Genomic DNA, 22,093 nt, shown 5'->3' with positions numbered 1-22,093 from the left:
CTTTAAAAGAGCGTGCTTTCTTACTCTTTGACACTTCGCAAGGGCTTCCATGTAGCAATGACATTGAGGGAATAAAACATACAATTTTAAAGCTAAAAGGGGCACTAGAAACCATCTAATGCACCCTTCACATCATATAGAAAGCAGAGGTGCCCATAGTCACACATAACAGCTCAATGGTATTGAAAACTAGAATAAGAACTTAGGTCTTCCACATTAGAATTTCTGCCTGATTCAGCTACCTCCTAAGATACAGAACAGAGATGAGGTAGAGAAACCTTCTTCTACTGAGTTCCATTAATCTACTAATAAAACTTTTTTTGAAAGAAAAGTTTATTTCTCTCCTTGAAAATTTAGAAAAAAACAGGGAACTAAGCCTTGTCTACTATTTTGTAACAAACATCACAATAAAAGGAAAATAGATAAATACTAATTTTAAAAAGGTTTCACAAAATTCTAACAATAATTGCCTGTAGAGTGGGGGGCTGGGTAGCTGGGGACAGGTGTTAGAGGGAGACTTCTCACAGTAAACCTTGTGTAGCTTTTGGATTTTAACCATAACAATCTATTACCTATTCCAATAATTGAATAAAAGTTTTTTAAAAAATGTAAATACATAGAAGCTTCATAGACACATCCAAACTCCCTGAGGAACCAAATTACTGGACTGAGGGCTGGGACTATGGTCTCCGGGGACATCTAGCTCAATTGGCATAAATGCAGTTTATAAAGAAAATGTTCTACATCCTGCCTTGGTGAGTAGCGTCTGGGGTCTTAAAAGCTTGTGAGCAGCCTTCTAAGATACTCTACTGGTCTCACCCCATCTGGAGCAAAAGGAAATGAAGAAAACCAATGACACAAGGGAAAGATTGGTCCAAGAGACCAACGGACCATGACTACCACTGCCAGACTGCGTGCAGCACAACTAGATGGTGCCTAGCTACTACCACCAACTGCTCTAACAGGGATCACAATAGAGGGTCCTTGACAGAGCTGGAGATAAATGGAGAACAAAATTCTAACTCACGAAAAAAGACCAGACTTACTAGTCTGACAGAGACTGGAGAAATCCTGAGAGTATGGCCCCCAGACACCCTTTTAACTCAGTACTGAAGTCACTTCTGGGGTTCACCCTTTAGTCAAGGATTAGGCAGGTCCATAAAACAAAATGAGACTAAATGGGCACACCACCTCAGAGGCAAGGACAAGAAGGCAGGAGGGGACAGGAAATCTGGTAATGGGGAACCCAAGGTTGAGAAGGGGAGTGTTGCCATGTCATGGGATTGGCAACCAATGTTACAAAACAGTATGTGTATTGTTTAATGAGAAACTAATTTGCTCTGTAAAACTTCATCTAAATTACCATTTTAAAAAACTATTTAAAAAAATTTTTTAATATGTTTTAATTCCTAACAATAGTTTGGAATTACTAGCATTTTACAATCCTCTAAGAGGCCCGAGAAAAACTGTAATTTCAGGAAAGAAAAATCCTAACTTTTTGTCCTGAAATGGTCAGGCAGACACTATGTTAGGGGCACAAGACGTGGCTTTTGGTGTTGGGCTATCAGGTCTATTGCCTGCAAAATCAGTGTTTGATTAACTCAATTTCATTGCTATTATTTCTAGCCTATTGTTTAGCGTGGTTGCTAAGGAATCCTATTTCCTGAAAGCAATGTATTAATAGAAACATACAGCCCTGGTGGCACAGTGGTTAAGTGTTTGGCTGCTAACCAAAAAGGTTGGCAGTTCGAATCCACCAGCTGCTCCTTGGGAACACTATGGGGCAGTTCTACTCTATCCTATAGAGTCGCTAGAGGCGGAATCAGCTCGACAACAACAGGTCTACACGCAACAAGAGAAAAGCAATGATGCTGAAACTTTCAGATTGGGTCATTCTAATTTAATTGATCCTTTTTGGTGCCTTAGTAAAAGTATTTCCTCTCAATCTTTATGTAGTGCTACTGTGATACTGCAAAACCTGTTGTACACAAAAGTAGCATGATTTAAAAGATTTTAATATAAGGGTATGCAAACCAGGATACCTGAAATGATGAGCCATAAGTTCTGGATTCTCTCTTATTAATACTTGTTTTCTTGAAGATACTATGAATTCCAAACAGTGCCTTGTAAGGCAAACTTTTTATTTTAAATTAAGAGGTACAGAGCAAGGGGGTAAAGCTGTTTTTATTTAGTTGCCTTTAAAACATATCTGTGTGGGGTTTTTTTGGGGGGGTGCATTTTTATTATTGTTGTAAATACATATGTAACAAAACATTTGCCATTTCAACATTCTTTACATGTACAATTCAGTGACATTATGTTTATCATATTGTTCAACTATCACCATTGTCCATTTCCAAAATTTTCCATCACCTTTAACAGAATTCTGTGTTCAACTTTAATTTAGTTGGCAGTAATCATCTGAAGCTCTTTCTCTGGCTTATCTTCAAACCCTTGGATTTAACATTACCACTTTTAATTTAAGTTTCCACCACCACCAATTGCCATGTAGTTAATATAACTCATGGCAACCCCATGTGGGTCCGATAACTATGTTCCATAGGGTTTTTAATGGCTGATTTTTTGGATACAGATCGCAAGGCCTTTCTTCTGAAAGAAAGGCCTCTGGGTGGACTGGTACCTCCAACCTTTCGGTTAGCAGCCCAGCGCATTGACTGTTTACATTACCCAGGAGACAAAATTTATGTTTACAGCTGTTATTAGTAGCTAGGCAAGAAAACAATGTAACTAACTGGAAATTTTAATTCTCAGACACATCTAAAAATGAGATTTAAGAGATGTGTAACTCTATACTTGACAAAGCGATTAAATATCTGAAAGCTATGAACTGAAATTACGATTTGAGAATGAGGAGAGAAGAGGGCAGAGAAAGCTAGCGCAAAACAAACAAGCAGGAGAGTGCTACGGAGGGCGCGGGTGTTCCGGAAGCTGATGGGTCTGGCGGTATCCAGCTGAAGATAAACCTTCTTGGTACAAGAAGGCTACCAAGTATTAGTGAGGATATAAAGCAGGTAGGAACTCTGGAGCTTTCCATTTCTACCCACTCAGTTCGAGAACCTGGTAACAGACAAACGTCGCTGATTTCGTAACTGGCGCAGATAGTGAACGCAGACACTGTTCAAGCTGTTTCGACTAGAGCCAACCTAGATTTGCCCCTTTCCACCCAGTCGGTTTTCTGGCATCTGCTTTAACCCCAAATAACTTCAGATTCATCCAATATAAACACTGGCTGTAGTAGAGATAAGAAGATCGGCGATACAGCCGGCTATCTGCAGCTCTGAGCTCTTGCCTCACACATCTTTAAAAGCCCTTCCAATCCGTTAGTTTTCCCGACACGCGCACGAACAGAATCAACTGTCGCCCGGATCAAAGAGGCGCCAACGTGTCGGGAACGGGAAAATGAGGGTCAGAAAAGCACCAATAAACTGCGCAGCTCGGCCTACACCCCGCCCACGATGCCTGCCAGCCAATAAGTTTTAAACTCTTCCGCTGCTCCGGCCCATTCAAGGTGCCGCTGCAAGGCTTCCTCTGCTCTGATCGCCTGCCCTCGACAACAGTGCTTTCTCTGCCCTTTCCTGAAGGCAGAGAGGACAACGGTGGCTATCATTGGAGGTTCAAGACCCCAGAAGTAATTCTGACTCTCCCAAGCGGCAGCAAGGCGAAGGCTAGAGGAAGGGGTCCTCCCGACGCCTCCCTCACAGCCACTAGTTTCCTTTAACCCGGAAGTAATTTTCCCTCCTCCTTTTCCTCTGCGGTTGAGACGGGAGGAGAAGGGTTGCCAGGTCTGGCCCGGCATGCCCCGGGCTTCCGGTGACCTCTGGCCCTTTTCTGTCGTCCGCTTTCGCAGTATAACGTGCTCGCTCGCATACTGCCTTCCTTCTCTGCCTCCCGTCTTCTTCGCACTCTGCCTGGTGACTCTGGCGCCCGCGACTGGCAGGGAGGCGGTGGCGGAGGACACTCGTCATGGCCGCCTCTAAGCCTGTGGAGGCGGCGGTGGTCGCGGCAGCTGCGCCGGGATCCGGGAGTGGGGTGGGCGGCGGCGGTGGGACTGCAGTCCCGGGCACTGGGGGCCTACCGCGATGGCAGCTGGCGCTGGCGGTCGGAGCACCCCTACTGCTGGGTGCGGGTGCTATGTACCTGTGGAGCCGGCAGCGGCGGCGACGGGATACCGGGGGCCGGGGTGACGCTGGTGGCCTGAAGCGGAACAGTGAACGGAAGACTCCAGAGGGCAGGGCCAGTCCGGCCCCGGGCAGCGGACACCCTGAAGGCCCCGGTGCTCACCTGGAAATGGTGAGAAGCAGCTGTGGGCCATGGAGGTGAAACCCGGCGGGTGCAGCCTTCCCATGACGGGTTATGCCGGTGAGGGGGCTTCCCTTCAGTCGCAAGTTGCCGGACGGCAGCACATGGGTTTAGGGATACTCATTTCTGGCAGCCTTTGTGGAGAATGTGGTAGCCCGAGGGCATAGGTTAGCGGCGTTCGTTGACAGTTTCATTTTGGTTTCAGAAAAATGTTTGCTTTTCTTCTCCGTGACACAGCATTTATCCTTAATGTTGTAGGTACGGGGACATTTGCACATGAGATGATTGTATTAACTAGTGAAGGAAGTCTTAACGATTGGTATGTTGTAATATAAATTGCTTTGGTAATTTCCAAGGCTTAGAAATTAATCGGTAAGGGCCTTTTAATAACGAACCATTCCACTTTTTTGAAGAGGTTTTTTTGGTTGGGGGCGCATAGACAAATTAAGTGACAGTTGGTTGACAAAAGCCGAAGAACTGATTGGATGGACGGCTTTCTGTATACAAAAAAAATCAGGTTCTAAAGAGGAAAATGGCATTTATTTATTACCTATGGAAGTGAATTCTTAAACATTTTTTTGGCTAGAAGCATCTTAAATTAATTTTTTTTTTAAGCTGGAAATATACATGACTAAGCCTGATATGCATGATTTAGAATCTGAGGTCAGGCCAGGTATCTACAGCCTGATTTTTTACAGGATTTGGAGTATCTGGTGAGCTGCTTTGTATGGTTTTGTTGAACTGACTTTGAAATGATGCTGTTAAATCCTTTTGGTATCTGACAGCTGTGCAGGGTATGGCCTGGCTGCATTTAACAATCCTAGGATTGGGTCGAGGATTTTGTCTGCGCCTGGGCTTGAACATAGTACAGCGTTCCAGAGTAAATCAAAGTTCACAGAAACCTCTGATCAAATAAGTCCCACTTTGAGTCACTGATTTATATACATGTAAAAGTCATTTTCACTTTCTACCATTTAGACTGAAGTCATGTTTTTACCAGGTTATCAAATTTGCTTCAGAGGAAGTTTTGATGTGGGAAGGAGCTAACAGTTTAGCACCTACAATGTGTTGGGCATTGTGCTAGGCCGTGAGAGATCCAGATAGTCTTACGTATGGAAGAGTCAAACATTGCCCTTTTTTTAAATGCAGAAAATTTGCTTTACAGTATGGTAGAAAGACCTAGAGACTGAAAACTAGATGTGTAATTAGGTTGGGCTCTCCAGTATCCTTACTTTGGGAAAGTCGTTTTATCTTCCTGACCTTAGTGTCATCTATTCTTCCGGCCCTAAAAGTTGCTAATGCTCTTGTTTGCCTTGCAGAATTTGTTGGCTTATACCTGAAACCTTCCTTTGAATTACTAGCTCATTCTTCAGTAAAGCAAGATAAGAATTTTTTTTTTAATGGAAATTTATATCTTAATTGTTGGTGGCCAATAATTACTTAAAAACTATCCTTTTTTTTTGGTCTAGAGTTACTAGCAGACTAAATATCTAAATACAACTGATCACTAATTGTAATATGTTATCTGTGGTTGGAGAAGTTGTGTTAAATTGGAATAATCCGTTGACGTTGATGTTGACTCAATTCCTTTAAATTGGCAATCCCAGTGGGTTTTGTAAATAGGGAAGCATCTGTCTCAACTGATAGAAAAACTGTGAGAGAGTCCTGATGCCGTAACTGTTCTTTGTCCATTTGAACAATAGTTATAAGTTTTAAGGGAATGAAGGAATGCACACATTTTCTGTTTAGGGTTTAATGTCATAATAGAATGGAAAGTCAGTGGTTTTTGTCTGTTGGTTTATGTTTGCCTAAATGTCAGATAAATTAATAATATTGGGCTTTTGTCTATTTGGTTTGAGATTTTCATGTGCAATGTAGATTATATCCAATTATCTTATTTATAGAATAGCAAAATCTCTTATAAGATAGACTAGGAAGAAAGGCCTGGCAGTCTACTTCCAAAAAATAGCAAAAGCAAGGATATTCAGTTTTGTTTTTAATTAATGGAGATTTTAGGATATCACTAAGGAAAAACATCTAATCACAGTTGATAGCTTCTGAGATTGAGGTGCTTAAGGTATTAAACCATATTCCATTTTGAGCCATTATGAAATCTACCATGATATGCCATTTTGCTTCAATAATTTTTTTTTAAAATGTGAAGAATTACAGATTTTCACAGTTGGAAGGATTCTTCGAAGATAATCTTATCCATAGGTCTTTTTCATCTCTGAGCCTGAGTTATCCCAAGGGACTACTACACTCATATATACACCAAGCCTGGTCTCCTGGCTGTATAAATGTCTTAAATATTTCTGTTTTTTTAACGCTGGTGGCATAGTGGTTAAGAGCTACAGCTGCTAACCAAAAGGTCGCCGATTTGAATCCACCAGGTGCTCCTTGGAAACTGTGGGGCAGTTCTACTCTGTCCTGTAGTGTTGGCTATGAGTGGGAATTGACTTGACGGCAGTGGGTTTCATTTTGTACTTTTTAAAAAATATGCACATTTATTTGAAAGCATTATTGACGTCATAGTAATTTTCACCCATTTTTTAAAAAATCTGATAATAAAAAAAACGTAGTTACTGTAGTGCTAAGGTTTTTTTAATGTTACATAGGGTTCATCCTCCCTGAAATGGTTAGGAACCACTAATTAACCTAACCATGTAGAATGGGAAGGGGAAAATGTACCTGAAGATTTTTCACAAAAAGGCCAAAGACTGAGTAACTTGCTGTTATTAGTCATCTTCTTTGAAGTGAAGTCTTTCTCTCCTCCAAATGATCTGTTTCTAATCATTTTAAAAATCAGGGTCACCAGTGACATTTCTGTATAATAGTGAATACGGCAAACACCTTTTAATCTTTATCTTACTTGATTTTTACCAATATTTCACATTGTCTTTTCTTAATACAGTGGCTTCTGGGATACCACATTCTCCTGTTTTTTGATTTTTTTTTTCTTTCCTAACTTCCTTATTACCTGTCTCTTTGATTCTTCTCAGTCTCTTTTCTAGGCTTTTTCTCTGCCTCTTCCTTAAATTTTGGTGACCCTCGCTGCTCTGTCATGGACACTCTTACCTACACATATTCCCTAGATGTTTGCTTGCCCTCAAGCACTAATTTCTTGTCCCTAACCCAGACCTCTCATGTGTCCCAAACTTAAAGGGAGTCTTCATTACCTCCTAAGTATTTCACACTCAGACTCCTGTTTTTCCTGAGAATACCCCTTGTTGATTAATGCTTATCAACATTAACTAGTAGGAAACATAACTGGTTTCCCTAGCCAGAAACTTCTTACTCTTCTCATATTCTCCACCTCTAATCTATAAATACATCCAGAAAATTCTACGTCACAAATATGTTTTAAATATATGACTACTATTCCTGGGGACATAGAATTCTTGCCTTCCTTGCAGGAGACCTGGGTTCAATTCTTGGCCATTGAGCAGCCACCACCCATTTGTCAGTGGGGGCTTGTGTGTTGCTATGATGTTGATCAGGTTTCAGCGAAGCTTCCAAACTAAGATGGACTAGGAAGAAAGGCCTGACAATCTACTTCCAAAAAATCAGCCAGTGAAAACCCTATGGATCACAACCCATTTGATTGCCAGTTGATCCTGGGGATGGTTGAGGACTGGGCAGCGTTTAGTTCTGTTGTGCAAGGGATTACGGTGAGTTGGGGACTGACTCCACAGCAGCTAAAAAGAACAACTCCATTCCCACGGCCACTAGTCCAGTGCAGGATACTATTACTTCTTTACTAAATAACTGCTACTCTTTCCCGATTATTGTCTCCCTTTAATCCACTTTGTGCACTACCAGAGTAAATCTCATCAGTACCGTGCTTAAAACCTTTAAGTGGTTCTTCTATTTCATTGCCTACATGATAAAGTTCAAACTCCTTATCAAGATTTAAGACCCTCCAAGATCTTGAGTCTGCTTTCCTCTTCATCTCCTGCCACTTTCTCTTGATTCTGGCCTTTGGATGTGCTGTGAACACTGCCCGTGACTCCTGCTGTCTCATCCTTTTCTGAAACCCCTCTTCAAGGAAGCACAGCACTACATGATTCCATAACACCTTGGATTTTCCTTTCCATAGCATGTACCACGTGGTACTGGAGTTGCTTATTCAGATGTCTTTCCTACTATAGTGTTATCTGGGAAGGCTGTATCTTACAGTTGTATTCTGAGAACCTAATACAGTGCCTGGCACATAGCAGGTGTTGAATGAATGCGTGAATGAAGCTTCATTCTGTGACTAATAATTAAGGGCTCCTTTGTCATCTGTAAGTATATATATGCACATCAAAACAAAACAAAACCCATTGCCGTCGAGTCGATTCCGACTCATAGCAACTCTGTAGGACAGAGTAGAACTGCCCCATAGGGTTCCCAGGTAGCACCTGGTTGATCTGAACTGCCAACCTTTTGGTTAGCGGCCTAAGCTCTTAGCTACTGTGCCACCAGGGCTCCATATATGTATATATATATTTTTAATTTAATGAGTTGTGAAAATAAAAGGCATATTTCCAGAATTGATTGGTAGAATAATAATGAGGAGCTGGAAAATTTGAAAACATATGCTATATATATATATGTAAACTTTTTTAATTTCACAAATTGTATGTTTTTTCAAATTTTGTAGCTACTCATTATTATTCTACCAGTCAATCCTGGAAATATGGAAGTCTTAAACAGCATTTAGGCATTCTTCTTACAAGTCACTTGATTTTGTGTAACCTACAGCCATGATCCCACAGAAGCAGCATTCTTAAAAACTGGTTCTTCACAGGTAAAGAGTGTTCTCTGTTTTGGTTTAGTAAGTGGAGTTGGTTGTAGATTTTTAAAATTTCAGGACAAAGATGGAAAAGGACTTTCTTATTAGGTATTATTGTCCTAGGTTTGATTCATTTAAAAGTAACAATTCATCAATAAGGTATTGGAAGATTGTTTCTCATACAGTAAATGTTCCAGAGTTGATTGCTACTTTAGTGCTACTTCTGTAAAGCCAGGTTTCAGATTTAATAAATATGCTTTTGAAATTTGGTCAATTACGGGAATACAACCATTTAAGAGAAAATTTATAGAACCACCTCATACATTTTTCATATGTAAATATGTAATTATGGTGACAATGCCCATTTTATTTTCTCACACCTAGATTAATGTCACCAAATTCTAGCCTATTTCTTTTCAGTGATTATATGTGATAATCAGGATAGTGTTTTATAATCACTTGCTGAGAATTTATAGTGGTTCCTTATTAGCAAATGTATAACACTGCAAGCTTTCTGTAATGTAGTCTTAATACCATTGCAGGGCTTGTTTTTAGAGGCTGGTCCCTTTCTTGTCCCCTGAATTTCTGCGTGTGTCCTAATATTTTTAGGGTTGTTTTCCTCCCTGGAGCACGTTCCTGACTGTCCTTTGTCATTTTCTTTTCAGTACAAATTCTTGTAACCTTTGACTGTTGTAAGCAAACCCTGGTTGTTTTCTTACATTATGTTCCACTAAGTTTTTCTGGATTACTGGTATACCTTAATATCTGTAGCTTTGGTTTTTAATGTAACTTGTTTTTCAGAGTAGATTTGCTTCTTCAAGGTTCTTAGGTTTTGCTTCTTTGACAAATTTCAGCACACTTAGTGTTTATTGAAGAGGGATATGATGTATCTAATGTGTTTCTCATTGTTTCTTTTTAGATTTACTAACCTGAGTTATTTGCTTATAATCCTTGTATTGTATTCAAATAGCTTTGAATATATGTGTCTGTATATATGCAGTTGCTACTCTTCAGACTAAAACTTTTCTGATTGTTAACTGTACAATTTACTAATCATCTAATGTATATTTTCTTCATATGAATTAGGGTTTCAGTGTTTTGATCAGTGGTAGTTCTTTTGAGATGCTGCCAGTTTACTTGTTTCCTCCATTGGCCTCTAGTGTGTTCCTTCAGGGTAAAGACTATCCGGTTGGTTGTGTTACAGTGAAATCACATCAAATGTGCTTTTAACTAAAAAGCAGTGGCGCAGTGGTTAAGAGTTCAGGCTGCTAACCAAAAGGTTGGCAGTTCAAATCTACCAGCCACTCCTTGGAAACCTTATGAGGCATTTCTACTCTGTCCTATAAGGTCACTATGAATCAGAATTGAGTTGACGGCAGTGGGTTTGGATTGGGTTGGTTTTGGCAAAAAGAAAGAAAAAGATCTAATTGTGCTGATGATTCTGTCTTTTCAATGAATGATCTTATGAACTGGAGTCAGTAATGAGCAAGAATGCAGTAAAATACCTTACTCTTCCTTAGTTTCAGAGTGTGAATCTGAGTGTGAGTCTAGGGATAAAGATTCATATTCTTCATAAAACATGGTTCCTAAATACAAGCCAACTGTGTCATCTATGAAGTACAGAAGTAAAGCATTAGGCAGTCTAGAATCAGATTACTTGAGTTTGAATCTTGCCTTGGGAAGTTTCTCAATCTCTCTCGGTTTCAGTTGCTTTATATATAAAATGGAGATAGTAGCATCTACCTCATATCGTCAGTATGGTGTTCTTCTAAACAGTTTTCAAAAGTGATTTGGACTGGTAATGATTTCTGCCTTGTGCATTAACTTCAGGACTCCCTATAAGATTTGACTTCAAATATTTGTTGAATTCATTTAGCAGAATCACATTTACAGAGTTACAGAGCCATGTAGTTGACTTTGCTAGACAGTCATTCTTTATGAAGAGATGGAACCTATTCAGATTTTGAATGGAAAAAGCTGAGTTTTCTAGTAGATTATTTTAAATAACACCTTGATTGTGTGACACTGTAGGCAGAAGTTAATGTCTTTTCTTTTTCATAATTCATCGATGTTCTCACCAGTATTGACGAAGTTTAAATTTATGCCCATATATTACCTTGCTCATGGAAATTGAATACATGGAACCTAATCTTTTCAAACTGTTTTCTTTCTTTTTTTTTTAAGAGATCAGACTTCATTAGTGGTCACGAGGAGTGGGTAGAAGGGAGGGGGAAAGGAAGGAACAATGCTTAGGGGACACCAAGCCTCTGTTAAGGGTAATGGAAAATTCAGGAATGGTTAATGGTGATGTTGAGTAACATGATGAACATAATTACTGAACTGTACTAATGACAATTACAGAAATGGTCACACTGTTTTCTTTTAGGAAGATATTAGTATTTTTTGAACTTGCTGAAGTTACATCTGGGAGGTAGAATTGGAGTAACGGGAGTATAGATAGTCTTATATGTAAGCTATTAACGAAAAGTTATTGGAGCCATGGGACATCTCGGTCAAAATTATGTTCTACATCCTAGTTTGATGAGTAGTGTCTGGGGTTTTAGAAGTTTGTGAGCAGCCGTTGAAGATACAACTATTGGTCTGTACTTATCCACAGCAAATGAGAAAGAAGGGAACCAAAGATTCAAAGAAGAAATTAGTCTACAGGACAAATAGTCTTTCAGAACCACGGCCTCATCTTCCCTGAGACAAGAAGAAATAAATGGTGCCCGGCTACCACTTCCAACCGTTCTGATCCCAGCCACAATAGATGGACCCTGATAGAATGGGAGAAAAATGTGGAACAGAACCTCACATTCCTTAAAAAAAAAAAAAAAAAAAAAAAGACCTACTGGACTGGTTGAGACTGTAAGACTCCCCGAGACTATTGCCGTAAGATACTTTTCAAACCTTGAACCAATACTAACCTCTGAGGTCACCTTAGCTAAGTAACACATTGGCTCAAAAAATAATGAATATCGCCCATAAGTACTGTGCTGTTTTAAAAATCACCTTTATGAGACCAAACGGTCAACAATTACTTTAAAACAAAGATGAGAATGTAAGGGGGCAGGGAAACTAGATTAATGGGAATGAAACAACCTGACTGGAAATAATGAGAATGTTCACGCATTGTGAAGAATGTAACTGTTGTCACTGAACAACTGTGTAGAAATTGTTGAATGGGAACCTAAACTGTTGTGTAAACCGTCTTCACCAAAAGCACAATAAAATATTATTTAAAAAAAAACAAAGTATTGGAAGATTTTGAGCAGGGAAAATATTATCCAGCTTACTTTTTAAAAAGATCTTTTGTATTAATTAGAAACTAATTTATTGTAAGAAATGCATGGGGAAATCCATTTTCACTATTGGAATTTTAGTGTAAAATATTATGAAATGTTTGGAATCTTGAAAAGACTACCAAAACCAAAAGTGATTTCAAGTAACATCAAAGGGCTTTGTAGTCTTCTAAATCTTCTTAGTAGCTTTTGGAGATGCAAAACGATCCCATGAAAAGATACTAGGATTTCAGGATGTTCCTATTACATTTTAGATCGTTATGTCTTCATTTCTCATTTATAAAAATATATTTTCAAAATTGTTACTGAGTTTATTTTCCAACCTTACGCTTTAATTCTGAAAATTCATGGGATAGCTTGACAAGGTAGACCGAGGGGGGAAGGTGACTTAAAGGCAGTGTGAAGGATTCCTGTAGGGTGGGATGAAAATCTCTTCTGTTACAAAGAATTGGTAGTTGTGTGTTTTCTAATGTAGACCTTTCCCTCCAGTATGTTTATTTCCGCCAGTTTTTGTCCCCAGTACTTGTAAATACAGTGTCTAGTTCCTGGCATAGCAGAAGGGTGATGTTGATTGATAAACTGGCATTGTGCTTACCAGCTTTTTGTCCTAAATTCCATTTGTGGGCCAAACTAATTACTTTTTCTCTACTGTCCGTGTTGTGTTGCCATTATTTCTCTGCATTTTTATTAATGAAGGGGAGCAGTTGGACAGAAAGAAATGGGGAGAAGTGTGAGCATAAGGTGATAGGGAGCATTTAGGGAGCATTAGACAGTTCCTTGTCCCAGATTGTGCTACCTGCCAAATGTAGTTTGCGTACTTTCTGTAGTGGCAGTGAGGAGCAATGGAAGAAAGCTCGCAATCTGGTGATTTCCCTATGTAATTTGATCTTTTTCTGACTTAGGGTCCTTTAGAGCACCATTTTGCTACAGTATAAGGAAAGGAAATTAAGCAGGCACTGCTTTTGGCTTTAAGGTTAATGAATTTGTGATAAAAGCACATTTTTTAAAGGAAGCTGTTATCATAAAACCTACTAAATGGAGAACGATCCAGTTGGTTAACTTTAGGTTGATTTAGGCTTTGCTGAATACAAAAGGGGAATATCTGTCTTTCTATGGAGAAGCCTGGTGTACCTGTCTTTCCAGATTTCTTTTTTTTTTTTTTAGCTTGGCAGTCAGTATAAGTTGACTGCCTCTCCATGTATTCTGTATGATATCACTGAGGCTTAGACTCGTAGTAGGCAGGAAGGAGTTAGTTGCCTGTTTGTGCTAATTAAACAAGATTATTTATTTTGCCCAGAGAATGTCCTTTTTATGTAATTTGTGAATCTTTAGTAAATATACGAAATCTTCAGTATGTTTATAGGCCAACATACTTCTCACAGTCATTTTATATACTACATTATTTTGTACTTAAGGAAATAGTTTCTAATGTTTTATACATCTTTTAGGTGTGTTCCTAATGGCTTAGTAACATTGTAAACTTATTGGAAGAAATTGTAATAATATTTTCCTTTTCTTTATATTTAAAGTCAGAGTTAATTGAGTTTTTTCAAAACTTTCTTGTATACATACAGGTTTGTCTTTGTTATCTAGTGCTGCTATAACAAAACTACCACAGCTGGATGGCTTTAACAAAGAGAAATCTATTCTCTCACAGTCTAGGAGGCTAGAAGTCCGAATTCAGGGTGCCAGTTCTGGGGGAAGGCACCTACCACCAGGAATGAAGAACCAGGAGGGGAACATGTCTTTTGGACCTGGGGTCCCTGCACTGAGAAGCTCCTAGACCAGGGGAAGATTGATGACAAGGACCTTCCCCTGGAGCTGGCACCGTGAGTTTGGACTTCTAGCCTCCTGTGAGAGAGTAAATTTCTGTTTGTTAAAGTCATCTACTTGTGGTATTTCTGTTATAGCAGCACTAGATAACTAAGGCAGGGTTCATGATTAGTACGTCGTCTTGGCAGATTGTACCTTTTATCAAAGGATTAGCTGTCCTCTGCTCCGTTTAATGCTTTTGAATGATATTTTGTTTGATGCTGCCATTTTTGTTGTTGTTAGTATTTGCCTTCTATAACTTTTTTTTACGTTCTTTTATTTTAAACCTTTCTACGTCACTTTGTCTCCATTCATGCCTTACAGGCAGCATATAGAAAAATTTTTTAGTTTTAAACAATTTGAGAAACTGTCTTTTAATATGAGGATTCCAAGGTATGCACATTGTTATTATTTGACATTTTTAGTGATTCCTGCCATATTTACCATGCTTTGTTTCTTTCCTTAACCCCCTGCCTGATTTTTGTTGTACTGGTCCCCTCACCCCTGCCTTGGGGTTTATTTTTAGTGATTAATAAAACCATTTGCCTTGGAGTCAACTCCTACTTCTGGTGACCTCATGTGTATCAGAGTAGAACTGTGCTCTGTAGGGTTTTCAGTGGCAGATTTTTTCAAAGTAGATCACTGGGCCTTTCTTTTGAGGCATCTCTGGGTGGTTTATTGCCAACTTTTCTGTTAGCAGCCAAGTGCGTTAACCATTTGCACCACCAAAGGACTCATTTTTAATGGTTGTTTTTGTTATGTGCCGTCTAGTCGGTTCTGACTCAACAGTGACCCTACAGAACTGAGTAGAACTGCTCGGTAGGGTTTCCAAGGAGTGGCTGGTGGGTTTGAACTGTCCACCTTTTGGTTAGCTGCTGATCTCTTAACCATTGCACCACCAGGGCTCCTTTTAATGGTTAGGAGGTTGTATTTCTGGTATTTTGTTCAACTTCAAATGCTGGTTTGGCTAGGTATAAATTTTTAAGTTTAGGATGATTTTTCTTCAGAACTGTCAAGTTGTTACTCTATTTTTGTATCTGATGTTTGTGACAGTCTGACACTAATTTGGTTCTTTTTTCGTTTGTAACTAATCTGTTTTTTCCACCTAAAAACTTTCAGGATTTTTGTTGTGAAATTTTATCATAATACGTCTAAAAAAGTTTGTTACTTCTTCAACTTTAGGAATATTTCCGTATGCCATCCTTTCTATGTTTTTCCTTCTAGAACTCCAGTTAGGTAGATGTTGGAATTTCTGAATTTATTCTCCATGCCATTTAACTTTTTCTCCAAACTTCCCACCTCTCTTTCCTCCATTTTCATTGCGTTCTGGGAGGATTCCTTGACTCCACCTTGTGCTTGTTAATTTACTCCTCAGCTATACCCATTCTAATATATAGCCCACTCATGGAGTTAATTTTAATAATCTTTTTTCAAGATCTCATTGGTACTCTTTAAACATAGCCTATTCTCTTTTTCATGACTGTGATAGTCTCTCATCCCTCTGATACTAAATTTTGGTTGCTCTGTTTACCCTGCTTTCTTAGATATTAGTTTTCTATTGATTTGGGTGCTTCTCTTATGGTATTGATTTTTCTTTAGTGTTAACAGTTCTTAATGTTTGATCTCTTGGAAGGTAGATGCAAGGTACGTGCGTCACTTGTCCCTTGGGTGTAGGGGATCCTCACTCCTAGATGACTCAGCCTGTTTGAAATCGCATGAGTTTGGGAGCAGACATGCCCGCAGACTCTGGCTTCTCTCTAGTGGAATAGGAGGACCATTGCTTCAAATGCAGTTTTCTAGTAGTTACTTTAATTGTTGCTCCTCAGAGCCCACAGCTACATTATTTTCCTTTAGGAGTTTTCTACCAAGGTTTTTCTGTCAGTTTAGTCCTGACTGACTTTATCCTTAAAATGTGTTTCAAAGTTGCTGTTTAATGTGTATTTCAAGATTTTGGAAGAAGATTAAGGCTGTTGACAAGTGGAAGATTTTACTTTCCTCCAGGATTTATTTGTGCTTTTCTTGGTCCCTTTCATCCTCCCAGATCCCAGTTTTAAAATATACACGTTCCTTGTTGACACTGGCTATCACAGGCTAACTAATATTCTGAACTTCATCGTAGAGAGTGTCCTACAGATTTCTCTTTTGTACACTATACATTTGAAAAATTAACTGTTGTTGTAGTTAGATTAGAAGAGGAAGGAAATAAAAGGTAAATGGAGAAAAAAGCAGGAAAGAAAAATGAAGCAGGAGTAGAGAAGAAAAGAGCAGATGCAAGAAAGGGTTGTTATCTTACTTTCTCTTTGTGCCTAAGAGATGCTCTGTGCCCTAAGCAACTTGGGCTTAGCACACAGCCCCTTTGAATTATTTGTAGGGGCAGCTGCTGCTGCTTTTGCCTTGTTAATATACCTGCTGGAGATATGTAAATTCCTCCTCAGTCATATGTTTGTTAAAGTTGGATGATGTTGACAAGCAGTAATCAAGTTTGGGCAAAGAAATGCCACAAAACTCTTGGACCTAGTGGCTAGAACCTGAATAGCTGGATTTTTCTATGAAAGTGCTTTCTAGATGTTGACTGAGCATTCATAACTGCCCTTAATGGGATTCAGATCTAGTGATTAAGCTGGGTCCTCTAGGAACCAGACACTGAGAGGGAGATAGGAGTACAAGAGGCTTGTTTGGGGAGTAATAACTATGGCCATAAGAGGGATGGATGCAGGATTGGGTAGGGAAGCCTTTACTCTGGTGCCCTCCCCAATAGAATCTCCCCAACATGGGAGCTCTAGAGCAACGATTACCCATTAGAGGAGCCTTGGGGGCTGCCTGGGAAACATGTTGCCTCAGCTGGTAGCTGGCAGTTTATGACACTCCTTCAGCCGAATGGAGGATTTTTTCTTGAAGGGAAATTTAGAGATTAAGTCACTAAATTCATTTTTTTGGCTCTAGTTCTTGAGACTTGAAATAGTCTTTTTCACCTGTTCCTTTGAAAATTTGTCACTAAGAATTTAAAATAAAACTTTTAATTGTACAATTTGTGCCATGTGTTTATTTTGCCAAGTCATAGAATTTATTCATATGTTACATTATAATAAATTTTATCTGCATATCTTGACTTCTTGGGAATGAAATTTTTCACTTCAATAAAAATTCATCTGAATGTAGCATTTATTGAACACGTTCTCTTGGCCAGTAATGTTGAATAATATACCATATTTCACTCCTTGATTATAAGAAATACCACTACTTTATGTACCTGTAAGAAAGAAAAATGCCATTGATTGTAATTTTAAGACACCGTCAACTATATGGCCTGTCACAGTTTTAAAGATATTAAAATGTGAAAAATGTGTGTCTTATTAAAATGGAGTAATTCTTGGCCTCAAGGAGTTGGTTGGCTGATTGGTGGGAGGTTGCCATCCTCACATCTTTAAGTTTTTACTAGTTCTTGTGAGTAGTATTTTAAGTATTAAAGGTCCCTTCCCCCCCCCACCTATGGTCATTACTTGGCATAATCTAGATGCTTGTATATAAGAATTTGTTCTTGTGAATATCAACTTTAAGGCATAACTAATTGAAACTCATCTGTAAAACATAGTGAATTATAGACTGATTTGTGAGATGTGCTGAAAGCCAAGAAGCGTCTAGTTCCTTAAACTTTTTTTCCCCCAAAACTGTACATGGCTTGTATATTTTTAAAATAATATTGTATTTTTGGTGAAAATATATACAGCAAAACCCGTTGGGATTAGTTTCTAGACATAATGATCTGTGCAAGTGACATTGGTTACATTCTTCACATTTTGTTAACATTCTCGTTATTTCTGTTGTAGTTGTTCCACTCCCGTTGACTTAAACTCCCTGTCCCCAAACTTCTCGTTCATGCTTTAGAAGAGCTGTTGTCCACTTGGTCTTATATAGATAATTTTCTAAAAGAATGCAGTACTCAAGGGTGACCATCTTTACTTTTCGAATTAAGCTGCTACTTAGTTTAAATGTGACTTCAGGGGATAGTTTCAATTCAAGGTTTAAAGAGTAACTCAGAGAGACTTCCAGGCAACAGGACACTATAGACAAGCACTACACTGTCCTTCTACAGCAAAGGCCCGAAAAACTAAATCAAACAGACAAACGTCAATCCTAAAACCCTAACATCAAATGAAAAGATAAAGAACTTAGCCAAGCACTGAATGGAATGAGAAACTGACCAAAAACCGAGAGCAAGGAGAGGTACATGCACAGGTCCCCTATCAGCTAATGCAGCATAGGTTCGCAATCTTGGACTCTTGTCGGAGATCAGCATACAGGGAGTATGGGAAAGCAGCCTCACGGAGCACCCAGCAGGAGACAGAGCAAGTGGTAACCAGCCATATATGCTTCTCACCCCTCACCCTTCTTCACCCGCACTTGGCCTCATCTGCTTCCTGCAACCACAGTCTCTTGGCCGGGAGGCACTGGCTTCAGTCCTGTGCTGCTTGGTTTCCACCCGCCCACACTGGCCGGCTCCCTGAGTGCCATTTGTTTGTCGCTGGTGTGGTATTTTTCCCCCTTCTCACCACCTCCCCCTCCTTTCTCTCAAATACCTGGCTATGTGTGCCATCTTTGCTTCCTGCGGAAAGGCTGTGAAGTGCCACTTGACTGCGGAACTGCTTCCCGGTCCACGCCGCCATGCTGGTGGGATCCGCAAGGATTTTTTTGTTTCTTTGCTTTGATTTATTCTGTTTTGATTTGTTTCTTTGTTTGCTTTCTCTTTTTCTTTTCTCATCTTGGGAGCCCCTTCTAGCCAGGATGTGCTGTACAGCTTGCAGGCTACTTCCTCAGTCTGTGCAGGTGCGCAGTGGGATCCCTGGGGACTTTTTTTGGTTTTGTTTTCTCTTTCCCTTTTTGTATTTCTTCATTTCTCAGTTTCTCGTCTTTCTATACTTACCTTCTCTTCCTGTCTCCTGAATACCTGACGCTGTGTGACACCTCTACCCCTTCTAGCCAGGCTGTACTACTTGGCCTAGGAGCCACTTCCCCAGTCTTTGCAGCCATACTGGTGGGATCACTGGGGGCTTTTTGTTTGTTTGTTTGTTTGTTTCCTGATTTTTTAAAATTTATTTTTCCTTTTACCCTTTTTTTCTGTTTGTTTTTCTCCATTTCTTGGTCTCTCATCTCTCTACTCCAACAGCAAGCTCCCTTAACACTCTTTTTTGTTTTTGGCTCCTGTTTCTCTCTTCTCTTTCTCATACCCATCTTAGCTCCACACGTCACAATCTCCCCCCTCCTTCCTGCCTACGTGCACCGTGTGCTGAACATCACACCCCTGAGCAGCACAGGCATGGTCTACCGGAACCTGCCCTGCACTGATTCCCAGCCCACCCTGTCAGCCCTAGGAAGTGCCACAAACAGCGTATCCCAGCAACTCCCCTTCAGCTGGACCTGCCCTGCTACACCATAGCTGAGCTACTGACCCTGCCCTTTGGACAAGGAGGTGAAAAGTATCATGCTCACAGATGAGCAAACAACAAAGAACACGCAGCCTGCCTGCTCAGACATAACCAAATAAAAAAAGCAGGACAGAACAAATCTACAATCAATAAACGAGGAAAATAACTACTGAATACCCTGAAGACAGCAGACAATATCAAACATATTAAAAAACAGGACCGGATGGTTCCAGTAGGCATCCAAAATAAAACACCAGATGACTTTCTGGTAGAAGAAAAGGCAGTAGAACTACCTGATAGGGAATTCAAATCTCTAATAGTCAGAGCTATCCGAGAGTTGAAGCACAAAGCAGACAGAAATGAGGAAAAAATAGACAAATGCATGGAAAATACAAAAAAATACAAGAATGCCAGAAAATAATACAGAAACAAAATGCCAAAATAAATTCACAACTAGAAATCATACAAAAACAACAGTTAGAAATCCAAAAGGTAAACAACAAGATTTCAGAAATAGACAGTGTCGTACAAGGGCAGAGGAGCAGATTTGAAACGATGGAAGACAGGATCAGCAAAATTGAAGACAAACACTTGGATACGACTCTAAAGAAAAATAAGAAAAAAGAACGAAGAAACCCTGAGAATTATGTGGGATACCATCAAAAGCAACAATTTGCAAGTGATCTGAGTTCCAGGACAGGGGAAGAAAACAGAAAACACGGAGAGGATCTCTGAAGAACTACTGACAGAAAACTTCCCCAGTATCATGAAAAGTGAAAAACTGACCATCCAAGCTCAACGAACCTCATGTAGGATAGACCCCAAAAGAAAAATCACCAAGGCATATAATCACACTCAGTAAAACCAAAGACGAAGAATCCTGAGAGCAGCTCAAGGAAAAATGAAAAGTCACATACAGAGGAGAAACAATAAGACTAAGCTCAGATTATTCAGCAGAAACCATGCAGGCAAGAAGACAATGGGGTGACATATATAAAACCTTGAAACAAAAAAATTGCCAGCCAAGAATAATATATCGTGCAAAACTCTCATTCCAAAGTACAATAAAAAAAATAAAGAGTAACTCAGGGCAGTAGTTTTGGGGATTCCTCCAGCCTCAATATGCCCAGTAAGTCTGGATTCTTTAAGAATTTTCAGTTCTGTTCTACATTTTTTTCCCTTTCTACTTGTTGTAATTGTTATGTGCCATTGAGTCAGTTCTGAGTCACAGTGCCTGTATATACAGCAGAATGAAACATCTCCTGGTTCTGTGCCATCCCCACAATCGTTGCTATGCTAGATCCCATTGTTGCAGTCACTGTGTCAGTTCATCTCATTGAGGGTCTTCCTCTTTTTCGCTGACCTTCTACTTTACCAAGCATGATGTCCTTCTCCAGGGACTGGTCCCTTTTGATAACATGTCTAACGTATAGTCTCGCCATCGTCACTTTTAAGGAGCATTCTGACTGTACTTCTTCCAAGACAGATTTGTTCTTCTTGTAGTCCATGATTCATTTCAATGTATTCAATATTGAATGTATTCAATATTCTTCGCCAACACCGTAATTCAAAGGCATCGGTTGTTCTTCGGTCTTTCTTGTTGTTCATTGTCCAGCTTTCACATGCATATGAGGCATTTGAAAATACCATGGCTTGGGTCAGCTGCACCTTAGTCCTCAAAGTGCCATCTTTGCTTTTGAACACTTTAAAGAGATCTTTTGCAGCAGATTTTCCCAGTGCAGTACATTGTTTAATATTTTGACTGCAGCTTCCATGGGCTTTGATTGTGGATCCAAGTAAAATGAAATCCTTGACTACTTTTAATATTTTCTGCATTTATCATGATGTTGCCTATTCCAGTTGTGAGGATCTTTGTTTTCTTTATGTTGAGGGGTAATTCATACAGAAGGCTATAGTCTTTGATCTTCATCAGTAAGTGCTTCAAAGATCCATGTGTTGTGTCCCTGCTCACAATGTTTAGTTGTGGTAGCCAGGCGCCATCTACTTCTTCTGTTCTCAGGGTAGAGGAGGCAGTGGTTCATGGAGACAGTTAGTCTGGTAGTCTGGTTCCTTCTCTGATTATTGGATTTCCTTTCTTCTCTTTTGTTCCATATGAATAGAGACCAATAGTTATATCTTAGATGGCCATAGTGCATGCTTTTAAAGATCCCAGATGCTATTCACCATAGTGGGGGGTAGAACATAAACTGTAAGAACTATACTATATGGCTTACATATTGAGTCAGTTCAGCAGTTTAACCTCTAACTGGAATCCTTAAGTATCTTCCTGGAATAATTTTCACATCAATAGTTGGCAGCAAACATGGGAACAAGTGATAAGTTATTTTATGTAGGAGGAGGGGAAGAAGATAGGATGTGCTCCCTTTCAAATATTTTCACAACTTTAAAGCCAGATAATGAGCATCACCAGCACTCTTGCTGGTTTCCATTTTTCAACA

General features: G+C 39.5%; 1 protein-coding gene across 1 annotated transcript in view; it reads left to right on the top strand.

Annotated features, from left to right (window-relative positions):
- The first annotated feature begins 3,590 nt into the window (after window positions 1-3,590).
- The window catches only part of TOMM70 (translocase of outer mitochondrial membrane 70), a 56,595-nt gene continuing 38,092 nt past the window's right edge, over window positions 3,591-22,093 (top strand). The window contains exon 1 of the mRNA XM_004378139.2: window positions 3,591-4,311. Coding sequence (XP_004378196.1) covers window positions 3,985-4,311 — 327 coding nt within the window. The 5' untranslated portion in view covers window positions 3,591-3,984. The remainder of the gene's footprint in view (window positions 4,312-22,093) is intronic.

Source organism: Trichechus manatus, unplaced genomic scaffold, assembly GCF_000243295.1.
Source record: "Trichechus manatus latirostris isolate Lorelei unplaced genomic scaffold, TriManLat1.0 scaffold00055, whole genome shotgun sequence".
Classification (NCBI taxonomy): domain Eukaryota; kingdom Metazoa; phylum Chordata; class Mammalia; order Sirenia; family Trichechidae; genus Trichechus; species Trichechus manatus.
Note: the sequence above shows the minus strand (reverse complement) of the source record. Positions and strands in the feature narration are given on the sequence as shown.